Genomic DNA, 24,983 nt, shown 5'->3' on the forward strand with positions numbered 1-24,983 from the left:
TCAATGAGTGTATTGGGAAAAAAGTAGGGATATCATTAAGAACACCATTATGTAAGAATGTGTTGCCTATGAATATAGATAACAGAATATTAAACTCCTGGTATGACAAAGGAATAAGATACATTGATGACTGCTATGCAGAGGGGGTTCTTATGTCTTTTGGTTATAAAACAGAAATATGGAGTAGCTAATGGGACTTTCTTCTCTTTCCTCCAGCTAAGATTGTTCCTGAGAGAAAGATGGGACCAATGTTGGTCCCATCTGAAATTAGTGAAATGGAATGAATGATCTGGCTGGGGAATACACTAAAATTCATCACAAAAATGTATTTTGCTCTCCAGAGTGAAAGTGCAAAACCAGGTTCACAGAGGTCAAGGGAGAGATGGGAGTCGGACTTAGTAATATCAGAAAGATATTGGTCTGATTGGTGTTTGGATAGTATGTCATCAATTATAAAAGCAAGATGGGGACTGGTTCAGTACAACTTCTTACACCAATTATATCTTATCGTCACAGAAGCTACATGGGACAAAATCTGAAATATCAGAGATGAACCTTTGATGTGGGATTGAAACAGGAACGTTTTTACAACCCATGTGGTCGTGTGAAAAAGTGAAGCTTTTTTGACAGGATATTGCAGAAATGTTAACAAAGATAATAAGGGTGGCTTTCCAGATGACCCAGAGGTTTATATTTTGGATAATTTTATTAAAATAAGTAATAAATTAACTAAATTTCAAATTTCTTTTGTCAAAGTAGCTTAGTTAAGAAGTGTACTGCAACTACTTGGAAGTCCAGCTCATAGCACGATGGACCGCAGAGATGAATAGTTGTATACCTTTGGAGAAGAATACATACAATCTAAAAAAAAACAAATATGATATTAATGTCAAGATATGGCAACTGTATTTGGACAATATGAGGCCCAACTATAATAATGATATCAACAGATGTTGTTATAATATAAGCGGATTTGACTTGCCCACAAAAATCTTTCTTTTATTGATTTTTTTATGGATAGTATAAGTGTGAGCTCTGATGGTGTGTGGTTTTATATTTTGTTGGGGGAGGGGTTCTATGTTTGTTTTATTGTATGAAAAAGTTTAATATATTGTGAAATTGAAGATTGTACTATATATATTTATAAAAAATTGAAAAATAAAATCTGAAAAAAAATTTTGCAATGACTTTAGTATTTTTAGTCATTGAAGAAACAAGGATTGTTACAAAAGATGCATTGGATCTCCTGTGGCATATCATGGATACGTACTACTTTTGTTGCTCGATAAACAACCACTGACTCTACACGACAGGCTGGGTGGAACTTCCTGATATGAGTTGGCTCCCTTATCATTCTTTTGTAGTGTTGGTTATGTCCTTCCTTTATTCAGGAAAAAACAGAATTCAAAGGCTTTAGTGGCAAAGGAGACTTATATCTTGAGCATGTCAAAAATTATTAACTTTAAATTATTTGACTGGATCTGAACCAGTTGCATTTAGAAAATGCAGAGCTGGGCTAATGCTAACTTCTGTTGGATATTTCCCATCCATGGGAACTGGCAATGGACAGCTTATTTTGATGAAAGCTTTCTCCCCAAGTCATGAACCATAATGGGGTTTGCAGCTGCTCAGAACAGTTTGGAGCATTCTATGTTCTAACGTCAGACTGATTTCAGTGGCCTGCACAAAGTCGGAAGATTAAAATCTTCTCATACAGCCAGCCTATTGTGCCTGAGCAGGACGAAGTCTAAAGATCACACCCCTCGCACAAGAAATGGAAAGTCTCACCAAATGTACTCCTGGTTATAATTAGTTCAAATCATGACACACGATTTGATCTGATGTTTGCCTATGTCTGCTTGTTAATACCTCCTCTTCATATCTCATGTGCAAGAAGGTGGATTGCTTTCCAATCTCACGACTTCACCCCAACACAAATAGCAGCAATGAGTGGTTTTATCAATCTCATCACAGTCAGCATTTGTTCACTGCTGTGTGGTGGAGTATATAGTGGAAATGATATCAGAGAATTGTGCCACGGAACTTTATGTCAGTCACCTGTGACACAAGCAGATTGCTTAGAGCTTTTATGTGTGTTCTCTTCTTGTGTGTTTCTTCTGTATTCTGCATTCCATGTTCTGTGTTGAATTCTGTGTTCTATATTGTGTTATGTGTTTTGTTTTCTGTTCCGATTTCCATATTCTATGCTATGTGTTCTATCTCATGAGACTGTTTTAACAAAATGGAGATTTCTCCCTAGACTTGGATTTCATCCTCAGTCCCCAAGCTGTCATTTGCCTGAATGTTGATAAAATCATTAATTAACCAAGGCAAAAATATGTTTTCTTTTGCCAATTGCTTTGGTCTAAATCATTTATATAAAGGTCTTTCTTTGTGCCAGAAACACACGTCTTCAGGGACCTTTACTTCCCATGGGAAAGAAATGTCAGTTGTCCTTCTCAAATTAATTCCAAGTTCAGAGCTTTGTACTATTCCTGGAGCAGCAAAAACTACCCTCTGCCCAATCCCTCAAAGCCTTTGGATCCCAAGTTTGGAACAGGGAAGCATTGGAGTTTTGCAGTTTGATTTGCTCTTGGTTCTGGGTGTTTTGGGACAACTTTATATCATGATGTGGGGAGGTCAGAACGACAACAACTTTGCTGCATCTCAGGCCAGGATAAGTGTGGTGTGCTGAGGTAGCAGCAAGGAAGAACAAAATTCAAAAGACTGTACAACAGGCTGGTTGTCGTACACCACATTAAGCAACATTTTCCCATTGATTCTCATGCTGCCAGATTTGCAGTAATTGGGGGAAATCTCTGTAGGGAATACATTTCAAATGAGAGAAAGAGTGAGTTTTAGGCAAATTGGTCTGCCAGCCTTGCTAATCACAAAGCAACATGTTGCAGAAGTTAAAAACAACCTCAAAGGTGGTTCATCCAATGGGGTCAAGGTTGGATCCTGGGAGGAGTGCAGGGGCTGAGGACTGGCTGGCTGGATAGTCAATGGCCCACATTCTTAGAGGGACTTCAGTAGAGGCTATACTGTGCAGTCGTTCTTTACCAGCAGGTCCCTGTCTACAGTTAAAATTGCTTTGGGATACTTCCTGATGTCATGGTGAGAGGGTAGTGGTGTCAGGAACTGGAAGCTTTTTAAAAATATAATATAGCAAGTTATCACTCTCAGACAGGCTTCCCGGGGAAGTGCAACAACCCACTAAGAGTACATCACCTTGAAAATAATTCTGTGAACTTTTCAACAAGATATTAAGCAGTTTAGGCCACTCTTGAACATGGAGGGGGAGTGGGAAGGAGATGAGGGGCATGGCTTACATAGAGTTACACAGCATGGAACAGTTTCCTTGGCCAATCTCAGAACAACTGGGTCTAAGATGCTGTCCAGAAGGTAATGCACAGTGTGAATACAAAAAATGCCATCCTATTGTTAACATGCACAGAAAGAATTCCTGCAAAAAGATCAAAGGTGGAGTTTTATCCAACGGTGGAAACTTTACCATTTGCCATGTACTCAGTGATGATGTAAATTGGTTCCTCAGTGACCACGGCGTTGAGCTTCACCAGTTTACGATGCTGTAAAGTCTTCATCAAGTTGGCTTCTGCGAGGAAGGACTCAGGAGACATGCTGCCAGTTTTCAGGCATTTAATGGCTACTTTGGTATAGTCATTATAGTAACCTGTGAACAAAGCCAGAGAGCTAATATGTCATCTCTGTAATGAATCACAATTTGTTGCTTAGAAGAGATGAGTTGTGTTATAAAATGGAATTAACTGAGCCATGCAGAGTGTCCATAAATTAATATGGATCAACCATCCCACAAAACAGTGTGGACATTCTGAAAGCGAATGGGGATGAACAATAAATGCTGCTTTTTATTGTGTGTTCATAATACCAGTGACGTTACTAATTGACATCTTTAATCAAGTAACTGGCTTCTTTTAAATTTCAACCATGCACAAATTGTGGATCCCACGAGCTCAGCTCCATGTTTTAGCAGTGGATAAATCCCCCAGCTCACCCTGAATATCACAGAAACTCTAACGGGTCTCAGCCTCACACTTCCACTGAACATGTTGAGTGCCATAAGTCTTCACTCCACTGAGGACATCTACAAGAAGCAGTGTCTTAAAAAAGCAGCCTCCAGCATCAAGGTCCCTCACCATCCAGGCCATGCCCTCTTCACACTGGTACCATCAGGAAGGAGGTACAGGACCCTGAAGATGATTTTCCAGTGGCACAAGAATAGCTTCTACCCCTCCGCCAACAGATACTTGAATGGACAATGAACCACAGACATGACCTCACTTTTTCTTCTTTTTGCACTATTTTATAGCAATATTTGCACCTGTGATACTGCCACAAAACAACACAATTCGTGACAAGTTCATGATGATAAATTCTGATCCTGATTCAATCTGTCACATTTAATCAACCATGTGAGAATGAACAGCTACCTCTCTCCCTCACTGATCGTCAAGCCCATTGCATTGGGATTTACTGATGCCTTTTCTCTGGAGCCCGTCTTTGAAAGGCTCCTTTTGCCTGTGTTACAAATATCAGGATATCCCATTTCAAGAAATATCCTGAACATTTTTTTTTCATTTGGGGAAAGCAGCACAGAACGGTTACAAAGCTCATAGGAAAATGGAATGCTGAGAGAGAAAGGGAAAAAAAATCTTTGAGATTCCACAGTGTTCATATTAGTTAGAACAGTAACACTGCATTGGAGCAAAGCATTTACACATTCAGAGTTGACTGCTTTTTTCAGCCATTGAAAGAATGAATCCTGGTCAGAGGGAAAAGCAGGAAGAGAGTAAATGAATTTCCCATCTTGAGTGTACAGTCATCAGTTTCAAGGTGTGAAAGAACTTAGCAGGGTGTGAGATACAAATCAAACCTCCGTCAACCTGATGAAACCTGCATCTGTATGGCGGTACGTGTTGCATTTACTCTACTTCATCATCTTTCACCACATCAACCTCGTCTACTGCATTGTTTCTCTTGAATATCAGTGATTTGGTTCACTACGTAGGTGGCATGATGAGCGTTTGCAGATGAAATCAACATTGGTGGTGTAGTGCAGCTATTCTCAACAGGGGCCATACATTGGGGGGAAGGGGGCACAGCACATTTAAGGGCGGGGGTGGGTGTGTGGTGATATGTAATTACACCACTAGGTCACCAGGGGTCATCCCAGTGACCTTGTATATAAAGCAGCCTAGAGCTACTTTCCACTCACATACTACTTTAAGTATTCCCTATGCCATAAGTGTTCTGTGATTAGTAAGTGATTGCTTAAGATGGTCTGTGAGTAGTAAGGGAAGGTTGAGAATCACTGCTCTTGACCCAATTATTACTGAAATAATTTGCTTGAGAAAAATTGTCATTGACCCATTTCCTTTGGAGTTATGAAACTGTGGACATAATGAATCAATTTGGAATGATTAAAACAGTGGTTTTCAAACTTTTTCTTTCCACCCACATCCCACCTTAAGCAATCCCTTATTAATCACAGAACATTTATGGCATAGGGAATACTTAAAGTGATATGTGAGTGGAAAGTAAAAGGTTGGGAATCACTTCTAGGTTCATCTTGCAGAGAAACAAGACCTCTTAGTGAACATATTAGTTTATTAAAGGTGTCTTATACTCACACTGCTGGTGTGGTTATTGTCAGTATGGGGGGGGGGGGTGGGGTTCACAGACTGAAATAATTAAATATTTTTTATGCTTTTTATTTAGTTGGTAGGAGAAACCAATTAAACAACTGCTTCACAGGGAAGCATAAACTTTGAGCAGAGTCTTAAAAGGGCTATAACCAAAAGAAGATTGAGAATAGCTGATGCAGTGGACAGTGAAGAAAATTGTGTGAGAATACCACAGGATCGAGATCACCTGGGTAAGTGGACCAAGGAATGGTGGATGGAATTTAACCCAGACAAGTGCAAAATGATGCATTTTGGGAAGTTATGCAATCAGTGTCATAACAATTGGGAATGTTGTTGAGCAGAGAGATGTCTGGATACAGGTACATGGTGGTGAAGGTGGACAGGGTGATAAAGAAGGTATTTGGCACATACGTTATTCAGTCAGGGGTTTGGGATGTTGAGTTACACCTTTGCAAGACAATGGCAGGACTCCATCTTGAATAATCTGTATTGTCTGGGCACCATGCTGCAGGAAGGATGTGATTAAGACTGAGAGGGTGATCACAAGATTCACTAGGACTGTGGGGATTGGAGGTTCAAGTTACAAGAAAGACTGGATGGCTGGGATTGTTTTCCCTGAGTGAAGGAGGGTGTGGGGGAACTGATAAGAGTTTGTAAAATCAATTTAGGATAGGTGGTCACAGTCTGTTTTCCTGGGAAGGAGACCTAAAACTAGAATGAACAAGTTTAGAGGGGAAAGATTTAAAGACATTTTTTTCACACATGGAGGGGGTGGGTGTGTGTGTGGAATGAGCTGTCAGGTGGGGGGGGGGGGGGGTAGAGGTGTGAATACATAAAAAGTTTAAAAGATATTTGGACAGTACATGGACAGGAAGGTTTAAGGGCATGTGCGCTGAATCCAAGCAAATGGACTGGCTCAGGTCGGCATCTTGGTCAGCATGGAAAGTTGGGCCAAAGGGTTTGTTTCCATGCTCTACAACTCTATGACTATCGGGTAGAGTAGAAGCCAGGCTCCTGTTACACAGGGTCAATGTAGTGTCTGCATTTCATGGAATTTGGCCTAAGTATTACATTTAAACCACTTTCACACCAAAACCGAGACATTCCAATATTGATAGAAGACACCACCCTGACCAGAAGGTCTCCTTCACCCTGTTGACCCTGACCAGAGGAGAGGGTCTCCTTCATCCTGACCAGAGGGTCTCTACTCTGACTAGAGTTGCCTTCACTCAGACCAGAGGGACTCCTTCACCCGGCCACCCAAACCCATCAGAACATGTCCAATGGCTCTATCACAGTTCAATGTGGGTTTCCTTGGGAAGACTAGAATTTCATGCCACCACCATGTGCTCATGAGGGGGTTGTCTTCATGACCTTCTGCAGCCTACACAGTGGGATGCACTAATGAATGCACTGCACTTGGTTCACATTCCAACCCCAGTCAGGACTGTGACCCTGCAAAAGTGTCCAGCCCAAAAGTTGTCTCAGTTCACTCCATGTTAATGGCCCTCTCTATCTGCTGTTCTCAGCTCTCCTGCAGGACTTCTGTGTGGTCATTAGAGCCACATTCTGCCTGCTGTTATCGGCTCTCCTGCGGGGCCTCAGTGTGGTCATTAGAGCTTCAGCAACCAGAGGAATTGGCCACTTACCCATCCACACTTCTCCAAACTGCCCTGCTCCCAGCTTCTGCACAAGCTTCAGAGACTCCCGCGACACCTCCCATTCATCTTGCCACCAAGGTTTCTGTGGTTTATGGGTCTGACAAGGTTTCTTCAAGAGTTGACATAATCCATCAACATTATCTGTAACAGAAGAGTGAGCCCAATAAGCTGACGAGGTTCCATATCCTCACAGTTTGCTATGGTTCTGCTTCACGAGATGCCAGATTTCAATCTCACACAAATTTCAACCCCCACCCCCCCTTGATCCTTTATGTTGTCTCAGGCTGGAATATAGTGGGAGTGGTTGAGAGGTTAGGCTGACCCCAGAGAGGATCAGGCTAAACCAAGCGAATGGCCCCAGGCATGGTTTGTGTGGGCTGGGTGGCAGAGCAATGGGCAGTGACTTGGGGTTAGTGAGGGAGGGGGAAAAAGGACAGGATCACCACACTTCCATTCCAAAGGATTTGCTTCAAGTCACAACACCCCCTTCCCAGAGCATATGTGATTGATTGGTGAGCTTCCCGAGTCTGCCGATGGGGGTTGGGACTGGAATATTCCATCAAGTTTATACTCCCCACCCCCTCCATCTCCGCTCCACCCCACATCCCAGCTTGAGCCCAACATGTAATTTCCAAGATAAACATCCACATAGCTGCTCAGTCAGTTAAAGACCATGCTTTGTTCTTTACTCCCTTGCCCTCTCGAGGGAGAAGTACACAACGTGTTCACAGTGCCTTTCAAGTGGATCCAACACTACATAACACACAGCCCAATAGCAAGCTGGTGATGGCCAAAGATACTGAACAGTGCTATCAGAGACTCAGATGTGACTGTTCACGAGTACAGTTCCCAGTAGATTGGGGTGGGCAGAGATGTTGAGAGAACCCAGGTTATTCCCACATTTTCTTCAGGAGGATTCTGATCATCAACTTATCCTTCCCTTGCGGTCAGAAGGTGGTAGTTGGAAGAACCAGTGAACATGTTTCTTTTATTCAGTAGCTTGATACATCAATGTCTCCATCATGTCAACAAAAGCAGACAGATCACTGAGAAGTTTAAGAGGCATCTCTTGAACAAAGTAATAAGTTATTGCAATTATTTATTGACCACAGAAGAGGATGGGATAGGGAAAAACTTACAGGAGTAATGGTCGACTAGTTCATGCAGTGTGCTGAAGGTGATACGGGGGGAGATGTAATATCCTCCTTTATCCAAGGAGCGGATCTTGTAGTGTTTCACCACGTCTCCTTGTTGTGGGTCCATGTCCCTCACAGACAGTGAGTAAGAACCTGGGACAAGGGAAATGCATTTGAAGGTACAATGTGTAAAGCTATTAATAATATAACAGTACTCTAGAGATGGCTCCCGGTCTGTAGTAAAAACACCATGCTGGAGAAACTCAGCATTGTACTTTACAGACCAAAGATAAAGCTACATAACCAACGTTTTGGGCTTGAGCCCTTCATCAAGGTAGCCAGGCGCCCACATTCACATGCAACACATACCTCATGCTCTTTGTGGTTTCCTTCTAAAATTTGGTCCCATGGAAGTTGAAGGATCGGAGATTTCGACACAGAGTACACCAGGCACTTGTTTTTATTTTGTGTGGTTGGGTTTGACATATTTCTGCAAACTTGCTCCAAAAGGAAAACCAGAGTTGGGATTAGAAGAGATCTAGTCGGGGGACATGGTTAGGTGGGGGGGGGGGGCATAAACTGTTTTTTGTGAATTTATTCAGTGGCGGGGAGAGTGGGTCCCCTATCTGCCATGGACCTCCTCCATCCGCCATGCTGTCACACTTTCCCCTCCTTCTGGCGTTTCAGAAAAACACATGCTTATAGCATGTGGAGAAGAAACCATGTGATTAATTTTGGTAAAACCCCTGTAATGGCATCACCTGGTGCAGTGCACAACCCCGTATTGCTGCATATGGGTGGGAGGCAAAATAACTCATTGGGGGTGGACAAATATTCCCCCTCACAACCCCACCCCCACCCAGCCATGATGAGGAAGACAGCAATTCTTTTCTGCACTTGTTTGCAGAGTTGAGCTGGTGCACCTTAGGTGTTACATCAGCAAACTGGCTGCAATGAACTCAGACTCTTCACCCAAGTTATTCTGAAAGATTGTCAGCACGAGTACCCATCACCAATCTGTGTGGCAGTCTCGTAATTGCCAGTCTGAAAACATTTACCCATTTACCTCAGCGTTCTGTTGATTGTTAGTGAGCCACTCCTTGATCACCCACAACCCTGTGCACTCCTGAAGAAGGGCTCAAGCCTGAAACATCAACTCCCATACTTCCAACAGATGCTGCAAGACTTAATGAGTTTCTCCAGCACTTCTGTGTATCAGCAAGTGGTTCTCATTGTACACTGTTGGGCTACGCATCTGAACAACCAAAGCTGAATAACGTAGGTCAAATCCTGATAATCGTTTATGTTGTAAAATGTAGATACAACAGATATATCTGGTAGACACCCAATGTCTTCATGGCTGATTTCCCAATGATCTTGCGACCTACCCTTTGTGGTCTCACTCTCTCGGATCAGATAGGAGCCTTGTGTGTTCCCAGAGGCCAGGAGTTGTCGTTCAGCCTCCTTCCGGCTGAGCCCTCGGAAGAACCACCTGAAGAGAGGGGAATATGTGATGATTAGACGAGGTGAGGTGAGCATCTGCATTTGCTGAGTTGCTGGTGGCAAGAGGCCTAAGGCCTAAGTACCTGAGAGCACAAGAATGCTCATCCCACAAAGTTAAATTGAGTTGGAATGTATGGGGAAAGAGTGAAGCCAGTGGTCAATATGGCCTAAGAGATGTCTCCCTGATGGGCTCGTTCAAAAGCTCAGGTCCATCATGTGATTTACCTAATGGAGGTTTCTGGGGGCTTGGGTTCTATCCTGACTTCTGACATTGTGTGTGTGTGTGTGTATGTGTGTGTGTGTGTGTGTGTGTGTGTGTGTGTGTGTGTGTGTGTGTGTGTGTGTGTGTGTGTGTGTGTGTGTGTGTGTGTGTGTGTGTGTGTGTGTGCATGTAGTTATGACGGTCTGAGGGGCCTCCTCCTATATTGTAAGGTGATTGGCACCTGGAATAATGAGTAACAGCTCAGCAGGTCAGGGAGGGCAGAAGGGTATGGATGGAGGGGTGGGGCAGGAGGAGGAATGGGTGGGGATAAAAGATATGGAGGGAGGGGTGGGGCAGATGGATATGGAAGAGGTGGGGAAGAAGGAAATGGAGGGAGGGGTGGGACAGTTAGATATGGAGGGATGAGTGGGGCAGAATGATATGGAGTGAGTGGCGGGTGAGGATATGGAAGGAGGTGGGGCAGGATATGGAATGAGGGGTGGATCAGGATGTGGAGAGAGGGTTGGGACAGAAGGATATGGAGGGAGGGGTGTGGCAGGTTATGGAGGGAGGGGTGATGCAGGATATGGAGGGGGTGGGGCAGGTCATGGAGGGAGGGGTGGGACAGGTGGATATGGAGGGAGGGGTGGGGTAGGCATTACAAAATGGTCTCCTTGATATTGCACCTGATGCGAGAGCTGGAAGCGGTTGGAGAGATCCAGTGAGTATTGGGTGGTAAAGCAGAATCACAAGCTGGTGGGAGCTCCAGTCAGATCACCCCGGGACACATTGCTTCACAGGCAGCCCTCCAGGGGTGGCGGACTGATGCACTTTGGGACCAAGTATCACTTCGTTAAAGAGGGACAGAGAGAAAAGGCTTACGATTCAATATCCAGGGTGTGCGCCCGTGCCACGAAGTTATACGGGATGTATCCTTCTTGTCCTGTCGCCAGAGACTGGGCTTTCCACCATTCTCCCTCCCTGCAGAGGGTAAGAACATATGTATCATCTTCATTCACATGGTGAGATGATAACACTCCACTCATCAACCTGCTCCTTCACCCACCTCCCCAACTACATAATTCTCCAAGACAATCACTAGGCAACAATGTACCCTCCTCACTGTCAATAAACACAGGCAGACCTCAAGGATGCATGCTTAGCCCACTGCTCTATTCACTCTACACTCATGACTGTGTAGCCAGGTACAATTTTATTGCCATCTACAAATTTGCCAATGGCACCACGTTTGGCAATAGAATAACAAACGATAATGAAGAAGCCTACAGGAGGGAGATAGATCAGCGAGTTGAGTGGTGTCACAGCATCAGCCTTGCACTTAATATTAGCAAAGCTAAGGAACTGTTTGTGGACTACAGGAGGGTGAAATTGAGAGAACACAACCCAGTCCTCATTGAGGGGTCAGCAGTGGAGAGGGTCAAGAACTTTTAATTCCTGGCTGTCAACATTGTTAAGTATCTGTGTTGAGTCCTCCATGTCAAAGCAATCTTGAAGAAGGCTCGCCAGTGGCTATACTTTGTGAGATGTTTGAGGAGATTTGTATGCCACTGAAGACTTTTGCAAATTTCTACAAGTGTACAGTGTGGTTGCATCACTGTCTGGCATGGAGCACCAATGCATAGGACAAGAAACTGCTACAGAGATGTGTGAACTCAGCCAGTGCCATTACAGGCATCAGTCTGCACTCCATTAAGGACATCTAGAAGAGGCAGTATATTAAGAAAGCAGCCTCTATCCTCAAGGGCCACCACCCTCGAGGCCCTCTTTTTCCACTACTATCATCAGGAAGGAGGTACAGGAGCTTGAAGACAAGCACCCAATGCCACAGAAACAGCTTCTACCCCTTTGCCATCAGATTTCTGAATGAACAATGAACCACAGACACTGCCTCACTTTCTCAGTTTGCACCTATTTATCTATTTATTTATTTAATAAAATGTAATTTATGCCAATATTATTCCTGTGAGGCTGATGCAAAATAACAAATTTTGTGACATGCTCATGACAATAAATTCTGATTCTGAGGAAATCAAACAGCACCCCAGCCAATCTGTCTGTCTGCCCAGTGCTGCCAGTATGTGGTCTTGGCAGGTGTAAGGTCACCATGGGTGGTAGGGGCCATGGCAACCCCAGTCTCTGGATCTCCAGCTGCCAGCCCAGTGCCCCTCATGTCAGGGAGTCCTGTCAGGGGTCATGGACCTTTGGTCTTACCAGTTCTTTCTGGGATATGCTCAGAGCAGTGAACCACCCAGACAAACACCTCACCCCTGGGTAGAAAGGTGGGAAAGTCTAGGGGGTTGGGAATGTTTTTGTAGCTAAATATTGATCAGTTATTTTTTTTAAGCAGTGAATTTAGGATAAAGGATTGACTGTTAACTGAGTTAACACAAAGAAGCTGGAGGGACTCAGAGGGTCAGGCAGCCTCCGTTGGGAAGGGAATAGAAAATGAGAGGAAGGCTTCCACCCTGAAATGTGGACTGGCCATTTCTCTCCATGAGCACTGCCTAACCCCTGAGTCCCTCCAGCGTCTCTCTGTTCACTCGAGATTCTGGCATCTGCACTTCTTAATTTTAGCACTTCAGACAACGTCCGATTATACAGACTGCAGGGAGATTCTGTCATTGTGCTGGTCATTGATATCAGGCAGAGGGGCTCAGTGTGTCAGGCAGCCCCCACATTCTTTCCCACCTTCTTTCTTAAAGAACAAAGTTCCCTTTCTCATGGTCTAAATTGTTCCAAATCCCCCAGCCCCGGGACAGATGGGGATCATAAAAGAATCCTTGCTGTCACTTTTCTCGGAACCTTGAGTCACAGGATGGTCAGGATACAGGGAACAATGGGCCCAGAGCAGGAGGAGGCCATTCATCCCCTCGTGTCTGCTCCACCATTTATTAAACTTATGTCCAAGTGATTGATGCTTTCCTGCCTACCCCATAACCTTTCACCCCCCTCCCTTGCTGAGAATTTATCTGGACCTCCCTTAAAAATATTCACAGATGCTGCTTCCACTGCTCCTTGAGGTAGACTGACATTTTATCCCAGTCTAAAAGGACGATCTGAACTCCAGATGAGGAAGCATGCTTTCAATCAGCCCTTTTCCTTTCTTCTAATTTCCTGGCTTCGAGCTGCTGAATCGCTCCAGTGCTCTCTCCTAACCACAAATACTGACTTCAGGTCTGGATAGAGTGAATGTGGAGAAGATGTTTCCAGCACTGGGAGAATCTGGGATGAGAGGGCACAGCCTCGGAATAAAAAGACGTCCTTACAGAACAGAGATGAAAAGATTCTTCATCTATTGGTGGTGAATCTGTGGAATTCGTTGCCACAGAAGACTGTGGAGGCCGTATTGGGTAAATTTCAACCAGAGGTTGATAGCTTCATGATTAGTAAAGGATGTCAAAAGTTATAGGGACAAGGCAGGAGAAAAAAATGTACCAGGGTTGTAAGTCGATTGATGTAATTGGGCCGGAAGGGCCTGTTATTGTGCTGTGTGTCTAATTAAAAAAAATTAAAAATAAATTTAGAATAGGGAAAAGGCAGGAGAATGGGGTTGAGAGGAAAAATACATCAGCCATCCACGATTTGAATGCCAGAGGTGACTCAATGGGCCTAATTCCACTCCTATGCTTTATGGTCTAAGTTCTGAAACTGATCTCTTGGCTATCCATCTCTACCATTTATGTTACCTACTGCAGCGAGGATGGATACAAAATATTTGTTTCACATCCATTTTTTATTCCCCATTGTTGGGGAATTCTCTTGCTGTTGTCTCCAAAACATGAGATAATGCACTTGGAGATTTTGTTAGGAGGTTCTTTGGAACTTCCTCTAAGGACAATGGAAGCAGAGGCTTTGGCTGTCTATTAAGATAAAGCTTAGATTTGTGATACATGAGAGGAAGGTTTCTGAGGGGAGGTGGGAATGTGGAGTTCAGGATATAATCACATCAAGTCTGAGAGGCCCGCCTTCTCCAGGTTTGTGTGTTTATATGTACGTGGGTTTATTATTCTCGCGACTCTCTTCCTGTTTGCCCAAACTGTAGATGCTCTTCCAGTTTCTCACCGTTTAATCACCTTCATCTGGTCACCTATCTTGAACTCCAGGTCATCATGATGAGTTCGCTCGTAGTTGTACAGGGCCACAAATATATCATCAGCTGAAAGGAATCAGACCATTTACTATTAACAATTGTCTTGGATTGTGCACAAGGTTCCTCAGCCATGGAAACATTGGTCATTCACTTCCTGTCTCTATACACTTCCTGAGATCCAATGTGCTCGCAAACACCCATGTGAAATTAAAGACTTACAGCCAAGGTGAAGGTTTCATTCTCAGTAGGCAGGAGGGTTGAGTGGGAAGGAAGTGAGACCCAGACAGTGGGCAGACTGATCCAACCTAATGAGCTGGACAAAGTCTTTGACAGTGATCAGGACAGTGAAGTTCCTTCACCAAATGTCCTATGTCTGCAGGGTGACACTGCTTCTCTTAGCCCTGCACTCTGGACAGTGCCCACTACCCACCTCTGTCTGGTCATCTGTCTGAGGCAACCTTGGAGCCATCTGGCCATTCAATGGCCCACCCACTCCTGCCCTCCCCCACTTTCTTCTACATGAGCTGCACAGGGGCTGCAGGAAGTGAACTTCAAGCCAGGGTCACACTGGGTAGCCACAGGCTGATCCAAGGTCACTGCTGGCCCATAGTTTGGCTCTCTATGCCCTCCTATCTCATAAGATGGAAGTGTTGTGCATAAGCCTACACCAACCATATGTGTACCTCCTGTGTATGTTTGTCCTCCAGCCTGTATCCTGTACAAAGAGAGTGGCTACCTGCATCTTTCTGGTTTGGATGGGAGTGCACAACACTGTTTCAAAATGAGCAGGTGGCACTAGGTTTGGATTTGTGGCAAACAGAGAGCAAGAGTGTGCAGACATTGAGAGCTTAGCAAAGTGCTGAAGGAGTAATGAACACATGGTGGAAGAAAGCAAGGAGGTGCAGTCTGGGGAGAATTAGTCGATGATACAAAACAGTTTAATAAAGCATCCTTTAGAATTCTAGTATCTTGAGCTTTACAAATATAGATTAAAATGAGCAAGTCAGGAAGGAATGTTAAACCTAGTGTTACAGAGTTCTGTGTTGTGTATTGGCCTATGTGTTGTGTTGGAAAGTGAGAGTTTGTCTTAGAGAGCCAAGGTGAAGGTGGACTGCTGAGAGAGTGGGAGACGGACTGGGCATGTGCAGAAGATGATCTAGAAATTTCTGGACTTGGAAGACAAACCACCACTGGGTGTGGCTGTAAAGTGGAAGGAGGCCCAAGCAGAGTCATTGTCTGGAAGGCAGTTTAGAATGTTGGGCATTTTAAAAGGGATGAACATTCCGAAGGCAGCCAGAAGGATCCGGAACAAGCCATTGTTCCTTTCTCTGCAAACAACACAAGAAGACAACTTCGAATTTTGTGCTCTCTCACTCTCTCAAAGATCTTTTGGGTTCAGTTTACCAAACAAACTGAATTTTGTTTATGATCTTTGCTTCAGTTGAGATCGAAGTTTTGTGAGTGTTGTGTGTTTTGTGTCTAAGTTTTTTGTGGGCTGGTTGGAAATATAACTTAGACTTTGATCACATATGTTATATTTAGGCTGGGGAATTTATTAGTTTTACACTGTTATAGAGATTTGCATAGTAACCAGTGGGCATTGTTATAAAAGGGGGGGGGGGATTTGAATTAAAGTTTGAAGGTGAATTTTTGTTAATAAAGTAATTGTTCATCTTTACACCTGTGTGATATGCCTTCTTTGTGGTTGCTGGTTTGATCTTGTAACACTAGTGAAACACAGAGTTAGCCCATAGAAATGTTGCCTCAAATCCTGGGCACCTCACCAAGAAAGATCTGATGGCCCCAGAGAAGGTGCAGAAAGGATCGACTGGAATGTTCCCAGGGGTGAGGGATTTCAGGTCCACAGTTGTTGACCCAGGGACACCAGGACTGTTTCCTTGGAGAAAAGATTCTTGAGACGAGGTTTGGTAGGGATGATGTTCGTTGGTTGAGAGTGGTCAGGAAGAGGAAAGCTGTTCCATTAGTGGGTGGTTCAAGAAAAGGTAGGGTGGAAAGTTTTAGACAAAAGATAGCACAGGAATGTGATGACCAGCATCTTCTGACAGCTATGAGGTGTGATCTGGAACTCATTCCTGTAACAGGAGGGGAGGCAGAATCAATACTGCCTTCAAAAGGAATGGGATATGGTCAAGGGAGAGCAATTTGTCAGAAAGTAGTTGAGGAACATAACAGATGGGACTGCTCTGTTCAGAACAAGCTGAAGTTGGGAACAAAGTGATGGTGAGACCACATGTTGGTCACCCAGCTATTGGCTATCAATAAGGTGGAATGATGTTGCTGGGAGTGGAAGGTTGAGTTGTAGGGAAAGCTTGGATAGGCTGGGTCTTTACTTCCTGGAGCAAAGGAAGCTGAAGGGTGATATACAGACATTTTCAAAATCATGAGGAACATGGGTAAAGTGAGTGCTCACAGACTTTTTCCCAAGGCAGATGATTTTAGAACTAGAGGGCACAGGTCTAAGGGCAAAAGGGAGAGGACGACTGTTCTACTGAGAGGGTGGTCCGTAAGTAGAATGAGCTGTAGAAGGCACAATTAAAATGTTCAAAACTCATTTGGACAGATGTGTATATGGTTAGGAAGGGTACAGAATGATATGGACCAAATCCAGGCAAATTGGACTGGCCTAAAATGCCAGCTCAGCCTGGACAGGATGGGCTGAAGGGTGTGTTGCATGCTGAATGACTCTAGGAATGGCCTGCTTTGTAACAATTCAATATTCCAATGATCCTCAGTAGATTCTGGAAGTAACAGCACAATGAACCACTCTATGAAATTCTTCGGCAGGGTCAGTGAAGAAGGTGAGGTACACTGAGAAAGCTCACAGTTAAGCATCTTTGTCTGATGGACAGCACCTATTAGCAGAAACAACAGAACATTGAGCATTATCCTGGAAGATATAATTAAACAGCACAGTGCCTTTGTTGGACTTAAAATCATAGAACCATAGAACATTGCAGCACAGAAGCAGGCCCTTTGGCCCTTCTTGTATTTGCCAAACTATGATTCTACCATCTGTAAGGTAAAACATCATGAGATGGGAATGTGTAGGGAGTTACCCTGTACAAGGCTGTAACAAGAAGGGGAGGTGTCCTTGTACTCCTGTTAGGTAAAACATCATGAGATGGGAATGTACAGGGCTGTAACAAGATGTGAATGCATCCTTGTACTTACAAGATAAGAGAGACATTGATGGATTGAGAGGCAGGAAGCTAGCAGGGAAAGGATAGCAACAGTTTTAGTCATTGGACAAGTAATGATATGATGATGTTCTAAGCACATATCCAAGGGTATAAAAAATCACCATTTTGCTGATAACGGCAGAATGCATTCTCCGACTAACCTGGTTGGTCGCAAGTGTTACAATCCGGTAATAAAGAACAAAGAACCCTGATTTCGACTCAGCCTGGTGTTTGTCTCACTCATTCATGAACAAAGCAGACCTAACACATCCCACTGTCCTGCACTCAGTCCATAGCCCTCCATACCTTTTCCATCCATTTACCTGTCCAAATTCTTCTTAAATTTTAAAAATGAGGCTGCATTCACCATTCAGCTGGCAGCTCATTCCGCACTCCCACCACTCTCTGTGTGAAGAAGATGTCCCTCATATTCCTCCAAAACTTTTCCCCTTTCACCCTTAACCCACATCTTCTGGTTGTATCTCACCTAACCTCAGTGGAAAAAACCTACTTGCATTTATTCTGTCTGTACCCCTCATAATTTTGTATACCTCTATCAAATCTCTCCTCATTCTTCTATGCTTTAGCAATGGTTCTCAACCTTTTTCTTTCCACTCACATACGACTTTAAGTAACCTCATTCCATAGGTGCTCTGTGATCAGTAAGGGATTGCTGAAAGTGGTATGTGAATGGGAAGGGAAGGTTGAGAACCACTGCTCTAGACCCAATTGTTACTGAAATATTTTGCTTGAGAAAAATTGTCATTGGCCCATTTCCTTTGGCCTTATGAAACTGTGCACATAATGTCAATTAGGTTCAATTAAAACAGTGGTTTTCAACCTTTTGCTTTCCATCCACATACCACCTTAAGCAATCCCTTGCTAATCATAGAGTACCTATGGCATAGGGAATACTTAAAGTGGTATTAGTTGAAAGAAAAAGGTTGAGAACCGCTGATCTAGGGAATAAAATCCTATCCTGTTTAACCATTCCTTGTTACTCAGTTCTTGAAGTCCAGGCAACATCCTAGTAAATCTTCTCTACACATTTCAATCTTATTGATAGCTTTCCTGTAGTTAAGTGACCAAAACTGCACACGATACTCCAAATTCGGCCTCACCAATGTCTTATACAACTTTATTATAATATTCCAACTCCTATATTCAATACTTTGATTTATGAAGGCCAATATGCCAAAAGCTCTCTTTACAACCCTATCCACCTGTGATGCCACTTTCAGGAAATTGTAACTCTGTATTCCCAGCTCCCTCTGTTCTACCATACTTCTTCACTTGAACTGTGTCCAATTCTGAACAAGAAGGGATGGGCAAGACTCATCTCAGCATGTCAGAGTCAGAACTTGGAGGAGGATAATGAATGGGAGCTATAAAACTGGGAAAGGAAAAATGGTCAGATTGGATATTCAAGATTGTGATTGAGGAAAAGGTTTCACCCAGAATATTTCTTGGTTGGACAGGAAAATAAACATAAGATAAACCAATGGAAAACATTCTCTTCCATGAGGATGATCTGGAGGGACCAAGGAGTATACCGAGAAAGGATTAGAAACCAGCTTTGGAAATGTGGAGAATTCAGTGCTCTTCAAGGAAGACCCACCAATGTGCTTCTCAGTTAACTTGGCTTATTTTTTTTTATATATAGATTTTAAGTCAATCCATATCTGCTACACGTCTCCTGAAAATTCAAATACCAATTCATTCCCATCAGAAACCTGATTTCCAACAACAAACAGCCTTATGCCTGTGCTAACTTACCCGGAAAGGGAGAAAGTGGAGGCGAACGATAGTTAGAAGGCGCCAAGGGACTTTGTACTTCTGGATAGTTCTGCAGTACAAACGGAAACCAAGTAAGTATCGCAACACCCATTTATATTTCATTTTTAATTCAGTTAAAAGATTCTAAATCCAAACCTGACATTGATTCCATGGCATTAACTTTCTATGCTGTACAGCTGCAGTGTTTTATACAGAAGACTCACTTCGAATCGTTGAAAATCGATGTGGCAGAAGGTGGCCATTCAGCCCTGTGTTTGTTCTGCTAGAACTGAGCAAAGGACTTTATCCTGAGACTGAGGATCAGTTACACAGCCCTACAGGTCACTTTCTTCAAGTATGCAGTCAAGAGCTTGTGTAATACTGTTTAGCAGTTTGGCTGTGATAAAGAGAGGCTTAGGTTTTGTAAATACTGTTGTGTCTTGGGTCTGAAGAAAAAGTTGCTAAAGGTTGTGAAGGCAGCACACACTTCAGCCCAACTGGTTACCACCCCTCACTCACAGATCAGGACAAGAGTTTAATCATTATTTACTTCCCCGATACCTAAAGTAATTTCAGACTTTTATTCCCATTACAAGAAACTTTATGGAGCTAATAACTAATTTAATCATTTACTGGTATTGATTACAGCTTCACTGGTGCAATGGGGAATATTTGTACAATGGGAGGCTGTGACCTTTTGTATTGAGCAGGAGCTGATGGCTTTCTGATGAATGTTAAGATCAGTGTTTCCTCGCTGCCAATTTTCAGATGCAGAAAAACAACTGGAGCGGTGGACACCCCATCACCCATGGTGCACAGTGAGTGGACTCCCCCTCACACACGGTAAACACTGAGTGGACCCCCCCTCCCACTCACCCACGGTGAACACCGAGTTGACTCTCCCTCACCCATGGTGCACAGTGAGTGGACTCCCCCTCACACACGGTAAACACTGAGTAGACCCCCCCTCCCACTCACCCACGGTGAACACCGAGTTGACTCTCTCTCACCCATGGTGCACAGTGAGTGGATTCCCCCTCACCCACAGTGAACTCCGAATGGACTCCTGTCACCCATGGAGAACACTGAATGGATCCCCCTCACCCACAGTGAACACTGAATGGACTCCCATCACCCACAGTGAACACCAAGTGGACCCCTTGTCACCCCTGGTGAACAGCAAGTAGATTCCCACTCACGGTGAACACCAAGTGGACTCTCCCCCCACTCACTCACAAACAATGAGTGGACTCCCCCCTTCATCCACAGACAATGAGTAGTGAACAGTGAGTGAACCTCAGGCTCAACGAGGAGATCATGACTGAGCCATGAGTGCTTATCGGAGAGGCTTGTTTTACGTTTTATGGGGCGGTACAGTCAGCATAGGGGTTTGCATGATGCTGTTACAGCGCCAGCAACCAGGGTTCAAATCCAGCACTCTCTGTAGGAAGTTTGTCTGCGTGGGTTTCCTCTGGGCATTCCTCCCACCTTACAAAAATGTACAGGGTTTGTAGGTTAATTGGGTGTAATTGGGCAGGATGGACTTGTGGGCTGGAAAGGCCTGTTACCATGCTGCATGTCTAAAATTTAAAAATAAATTCAGACCAGCGCCAAATAGGGGGAGTTGGTGCCCGTTTCTCTTCCTAGAACCCCCACCCACCACCTCAGAAACACCTTTCCTTTGGTTTCCCATTTCCCTTCTCCTTTTACACTCCTCGCCATAACTGTGCTGCTTTGTTTTCTGACCTTCTCTGGGATGTGAGGAGCCATTGATCCCTCGGGAGCCACTGAGATTACCTGTAACTTCTGAGATGAAATTACTCTGTGTTTGGAAAACTACCTACTTGCCCCTAATTCCATCTCTGCAGTGGGCAATGAACACATGAGTTCCAGATCAGCCATTGGCTCACTTGGACCAACATTCCTGTAGTCCTCAAGATGATCCATGTGCAGAATGGTAAATACCAATCTCTGGGTTACGTGGAGGGGAAGAGGAGGCTGCAGTTCAATGTACATAGACTAGAATGCAGCACCTCAACCTCAATAAGTCATAAAGTCATAATGTTGTACAATATAGAAACAGGCCCTTGAACCATCTTGTCTAGTCCTATTTACCAGCATTCAGCCCATATCCCGCTGAACCTTTCTTATCTGTGTACCTGTCTAAATATCTTGTAAACATCACAATGTCCCTGCCTCTACCTTTTCCTCTGGCAGCTCAATCCATGTAGACCATAAGATAAAGGAGCAGAAGTAGACAATTCAACCCATCAAATCCTCCTCCATTTCATCAAGACCTGACCCATTCTCCCACTCAACCCCACAGCCCTGCCTTCCCCTTCTTGACTATTTGGATGAATACACCCAATAACCTGGCCTCCACAGCTGCCCATGGCAGCAAATTCCAGAGGTTCACCAGTCTCTGGCTAAAGAAATTTCTCTGCATCTCTGTTTAAATGGATGCCTTTCAATCCTGGAGTTGTGCCCTCTTATCCTTGACTCCCCTATCATGGGAATCAATTTTTCCACCTCTACTCTGCCCAGGCCTTTCAACATTCAAAATGATTCTATGAGGTTCCCCCTCATTCTTCTGAACTCTAACATTCCAAGAGCCTTAAAATGTTCCTCGTATGCTAATCCCTTCATTCCAGGAATCATTCTTTTGAATCTACTCTGAACCCTCTCCAATGCCAGCACATCCTTTCTTAAATAGGGAGGCCAAAACTGTACCCTGTACTCCAAGGGAAGCGTCAAAAGTGTACTACCACCTTGTGTGAGAAAGGTACCCCTCTCATCTTAAACCCATGTTGTCTATTTTAAAATTCCCACACACTAGGAAGAAAGTAGTGCTATTCATTTTATCCATGCCCCTCCTGATTTTAAATTCATCTATAGGGTCCTGCCTCAGTCTCCTTAACTCCAAGGAGAAAAGTCCCAGCCAATCCAACTTCTAATTCAAGGCGTTGAGTCCTGGCAATTAGACTCAGACCTTCAAAGTCCTGAGTGAAGCCCCATTTGATGCCAAAATGCAGATTATATTCAAGATTCAAGGTTCTTTTTTTGTCATGTAATAAAACTGAAAAGGGAATATTACACAAAACTACCTTTAGTCTGCTGTAATGCAGTCAAAGTGTGGCCATTAGTATTGGCCAGTGTCCCTTACTGTCAGAGAAAGAGAAGTAAAAGAGAGACCCTCAGAGCCATTGAGTATCCATGGATTCATTTCCAGCGCTCCTGCAGTCTCTGCATCCACACAGATTCCTAAGATCCTCTTTGTCAATCACCAGTTTATTTTAAAATCCTAAATCGTCAATTCTCTGGAGCAGAACTAATTGAATAACTCACTTGTTGCTGGTATTGTTTCAGCTCTTGCTCATATTCCAGTTTGCATTGCTCACACATTTCATCAATCCAGTTCTCATCATCGTAGTCTGTGCTGCAGTTGCAGCCCATTGTTACTGGAAAACAAACACAGCATTCACCTTAAACCACAGAAAATAACGTTTGCTTTGGGGTTGCACTTAGAGATGCTTCACTCCAGCAGGTGTGTGCTAAGTATTCTCCACACCCACTTTTTGGTACATTTGATTTGTTTCCACCCTTGAGTTCCACCACTCACTCTCAAATCATTAACCCTATCTATTTCCAATCTTCTCTTTCCTGCACTAGGAATTTTGCCTTGTCAGGAGCTAAAGACTTTGGGTTCTCACCATTACTTGTACTGTTCAATGGTCAGAGCAGGCATCATGGGTTCGCGTGTGAAGGGGTTTCAAATTTTAACCATTATTACAGCAGCACATACTAATAACCTGGTCTACTCTGTAGTCACATATGCAAATATACTACACTTTGTGATCCAGCCATAAGCTTTAAATTGAGACAAGCAAGGTGCACAATGTACATGTTGGTTGACAGAGAGAATTTAACATATAAGTTAGATTTTAAATTTGAAACTACACTTTTGTTTAATTAAAGCTGAATCATTTCAGAATAATGAAATATGCCTGTTAACGTGGTGTAAATAGTGTGGTCAGTTCTGTAATGTCATTCCCTTTGATCTCAGTCTCACTTGCCTACTGCTTTCATCTTTAGCAAGTGTGTGATATTTCATGAATTATCCAGAAAGCAATATTAATTGTAATACATTTGGAAAAACCTTATTAACAGAATAAAAGGCACCTTAATGAAAGTCAAAACAATATAAAATTGATTCCAACAGTTTCCCAACCACCATCAGGCTAATATAGGTCTATAATTTCCTTTTTGCTGCCTCACTCCCTTCTCAAACAGAGGAATGATATTCATGGTCCACCAGTCCACCGGAGCCATGCCAGACTCCATTGATTCCAGAAAGATTATTACCAAGGCCTCCACAATCTCTGCAGCAATCTCTTTCAGAACCCAAGGGTGCATTCAAACCGGACTGAGAGACTTATCTACTCTTAGACCTTTTAGTTTCTCAAGTACCTTCTTTCTCATGATTTTAACCACTCTCTTCTCTTCCGATAAGAGCCATGAGAGTCCAGTAAGTTTCCACAGTGAAGTCAAATCCGAATTATTCATTCAATTCCTCTGCCATCCGCTTGTCTCCCATTACAATTTCTCCAGTGTAATTTTCTATCGGTCCCTATGTCCACTCTTGTTTTTCTTTTACTCTTTATATATTTTAAAAAGTTTTTAATATTGATATTATTTGCTATTTGTACACATATTTCCAGCAATTTACATTGAAGTGCTTTGAGTTGTCTTTGCTGGACACATCCAAGATTGGATAGAATAAACTTCTTGGTGAAGGACACATGGATGGACAAGTGCATTGAGAAGAGAGACAAGATTTACTTACACTCCTACAGAGCTGGCTGTGGATACAGACATAGATGGGCAGTTTAACAGCTCGAGTGCATTTAATTTCAGTAGCTTCTCTTATGACAACTAATAATTTCAGAAATAAGCATACTAATTTTGGGGTGGATTTCTGAATGAGATAAGTAATCAGTCTGAGTGTTGGCGTCAATCACAGAACAAAGGTAAATTCAGGAAGCGTGCAAAGATCATGCAACTTTCCACATTACTCAGTTCATGAATGTTCTGTGCTTTCTGTGGTATTGTAAAAGTTTGGATCCTGTTTTAATGTCATGGCATACTCCTGGACCTTCTACCAGCTGATGTTATTTGGAACAATGTTGGAGGATTCATATTTTACAAAACACCAGCACATAGTGCATTCACGATGTCATGTGGACCACTTAATCACCTGATACAGAAACAACTCTTCCTTGGTATTGGCTTTGGATCCACCTGCAGGGCTAGATTATGCTATGGGCCCTGTATTTTTAAGGGCCCTGTGGTTTATGTACTATGAATTATGAGAAACATTTTTGTTTTCATCTTTGTGCAGTGGCTGGCAGATTCCACTGATAATCTGTCTTAATAACCCTGTTTAAAGGAGATAATTGGCTAAAATCGCTAACCTTAAATTTAATCGGGGCTATTAATACGGACTATCACCGACAGTTTGCACAACGGCTCAATGTGGGAGCAATGGCCATCTTGGTTACCCATAATATGCCACACTGCTAGAACCGCTCTGCCAGTGTCCGCGCCAGTTAATCGCAGAGCAGTTCCAGCTCATGGGGAATCATGGATATCGAAGAAGACCATTGATTTTCCATGCCTCCACCCTCCATCACCTCTGTGAGTTTTGTTT

General features: G+C 43.4%; 1 protein-coding gene and 1 long non-coding RNA gene across 6 annotated transcripts in view; one reads left to right on the forward strand and one right to left on the reverse strand.

Annotated features, from left to right (window-relative positions):
* The window catches only part of LOC138741267 (proto-oncogene tyrosine-protein kinase LCK-like), a 76,916-nt gene that overhangs the window by 30,318 nt on the left and 21,615 nt on the right, over positions 1 to 24,983 (reverse strand). For 2 of the 4 annotated variants that reach the window (XM_069895064.1, XM_069895066.1), the window contains exons 2-9: positions 22,622 to 22,734; positions 19,277 to 19,346; positions 14,273 to 14,366; positions 11,072 to 11,170; positions 9,873 to 9,976; positions 8,488 to 8,637; positions 7,337 to 7,489; positions 3,515 to 3,694 (exon numbers count right to left, since the gene is read on the reverse strand). In XM_069895064.1, coding sequence (XP_069751165.1) covers positions 3,515 to 3,694; positions 7,337 to 7,489; positions 8,488 to 8,637; positions 9,873 to 9,976; positions 11,072 to 11,170; positions 14,273 to 14,366; positions 19,277 to 19,346; positions 22,622 to 22,729 — 958 coding nt within the window. In that variant the 5' untranslated portion in view covers positions 22,730 to 22,734. Of the gene's footprint in view, positions 1 to 3,514; positions 3,695 to 7,336; positions 7,490 to 8,487; positions 8,638 to 9,872; positions 9,977 to 11,071; positions 11,171 to 14,272; positions 14,367 to 14,983; positions 15,210 to 19,276; positions 19,347 to 22,621; positions 22,869 to 24,983 lie in introns of those variants that run through there. The other 2 variants (XM_069895067.1, XM_069895068.1) reach the window with 2 other exon arrangements.
* The window catches only part of LOC138741268 (uncharacterized), a 34,873-nt gene continuing 25,501 nt past the window's right edge, over positions 15,612 to 24,983 (forward strand). Inside the window, exons 1-3 of one of the 2 annotated variants that reach the window (XR_011343433.1) lie at positions 15,612 to 15,757; positions 19,164 to 19,368; positions 19,474 to 19,631. This is a non-coding gene — a long non-coding RNA (uncharacterized lncRNA). Of the gene's footprint in view, positions 15,758 to 19,163; positions 19,369 to 19,473; positions 24,526 to 24,983 lie in introns of those variants that run through there. The other variant, XR_011343432.1, reaches the window with a different exon arrangement.

The sequence above is a fragment of the Narcine bancroftii genome, chromosome 8 (genome assembly GCF_036971445.1).
Source record: "Narcine bancroftii isolate sNarBan1 chromosome 8, sNarBan1.hap1, whole genome shotgun sequence".
Lineage (NCBI taxonomy): Eukaryota > Metazoa > Chordata > Chondrichthyes > Torpediniformes > Narcinidae > Narcine > Narcine bancroftii.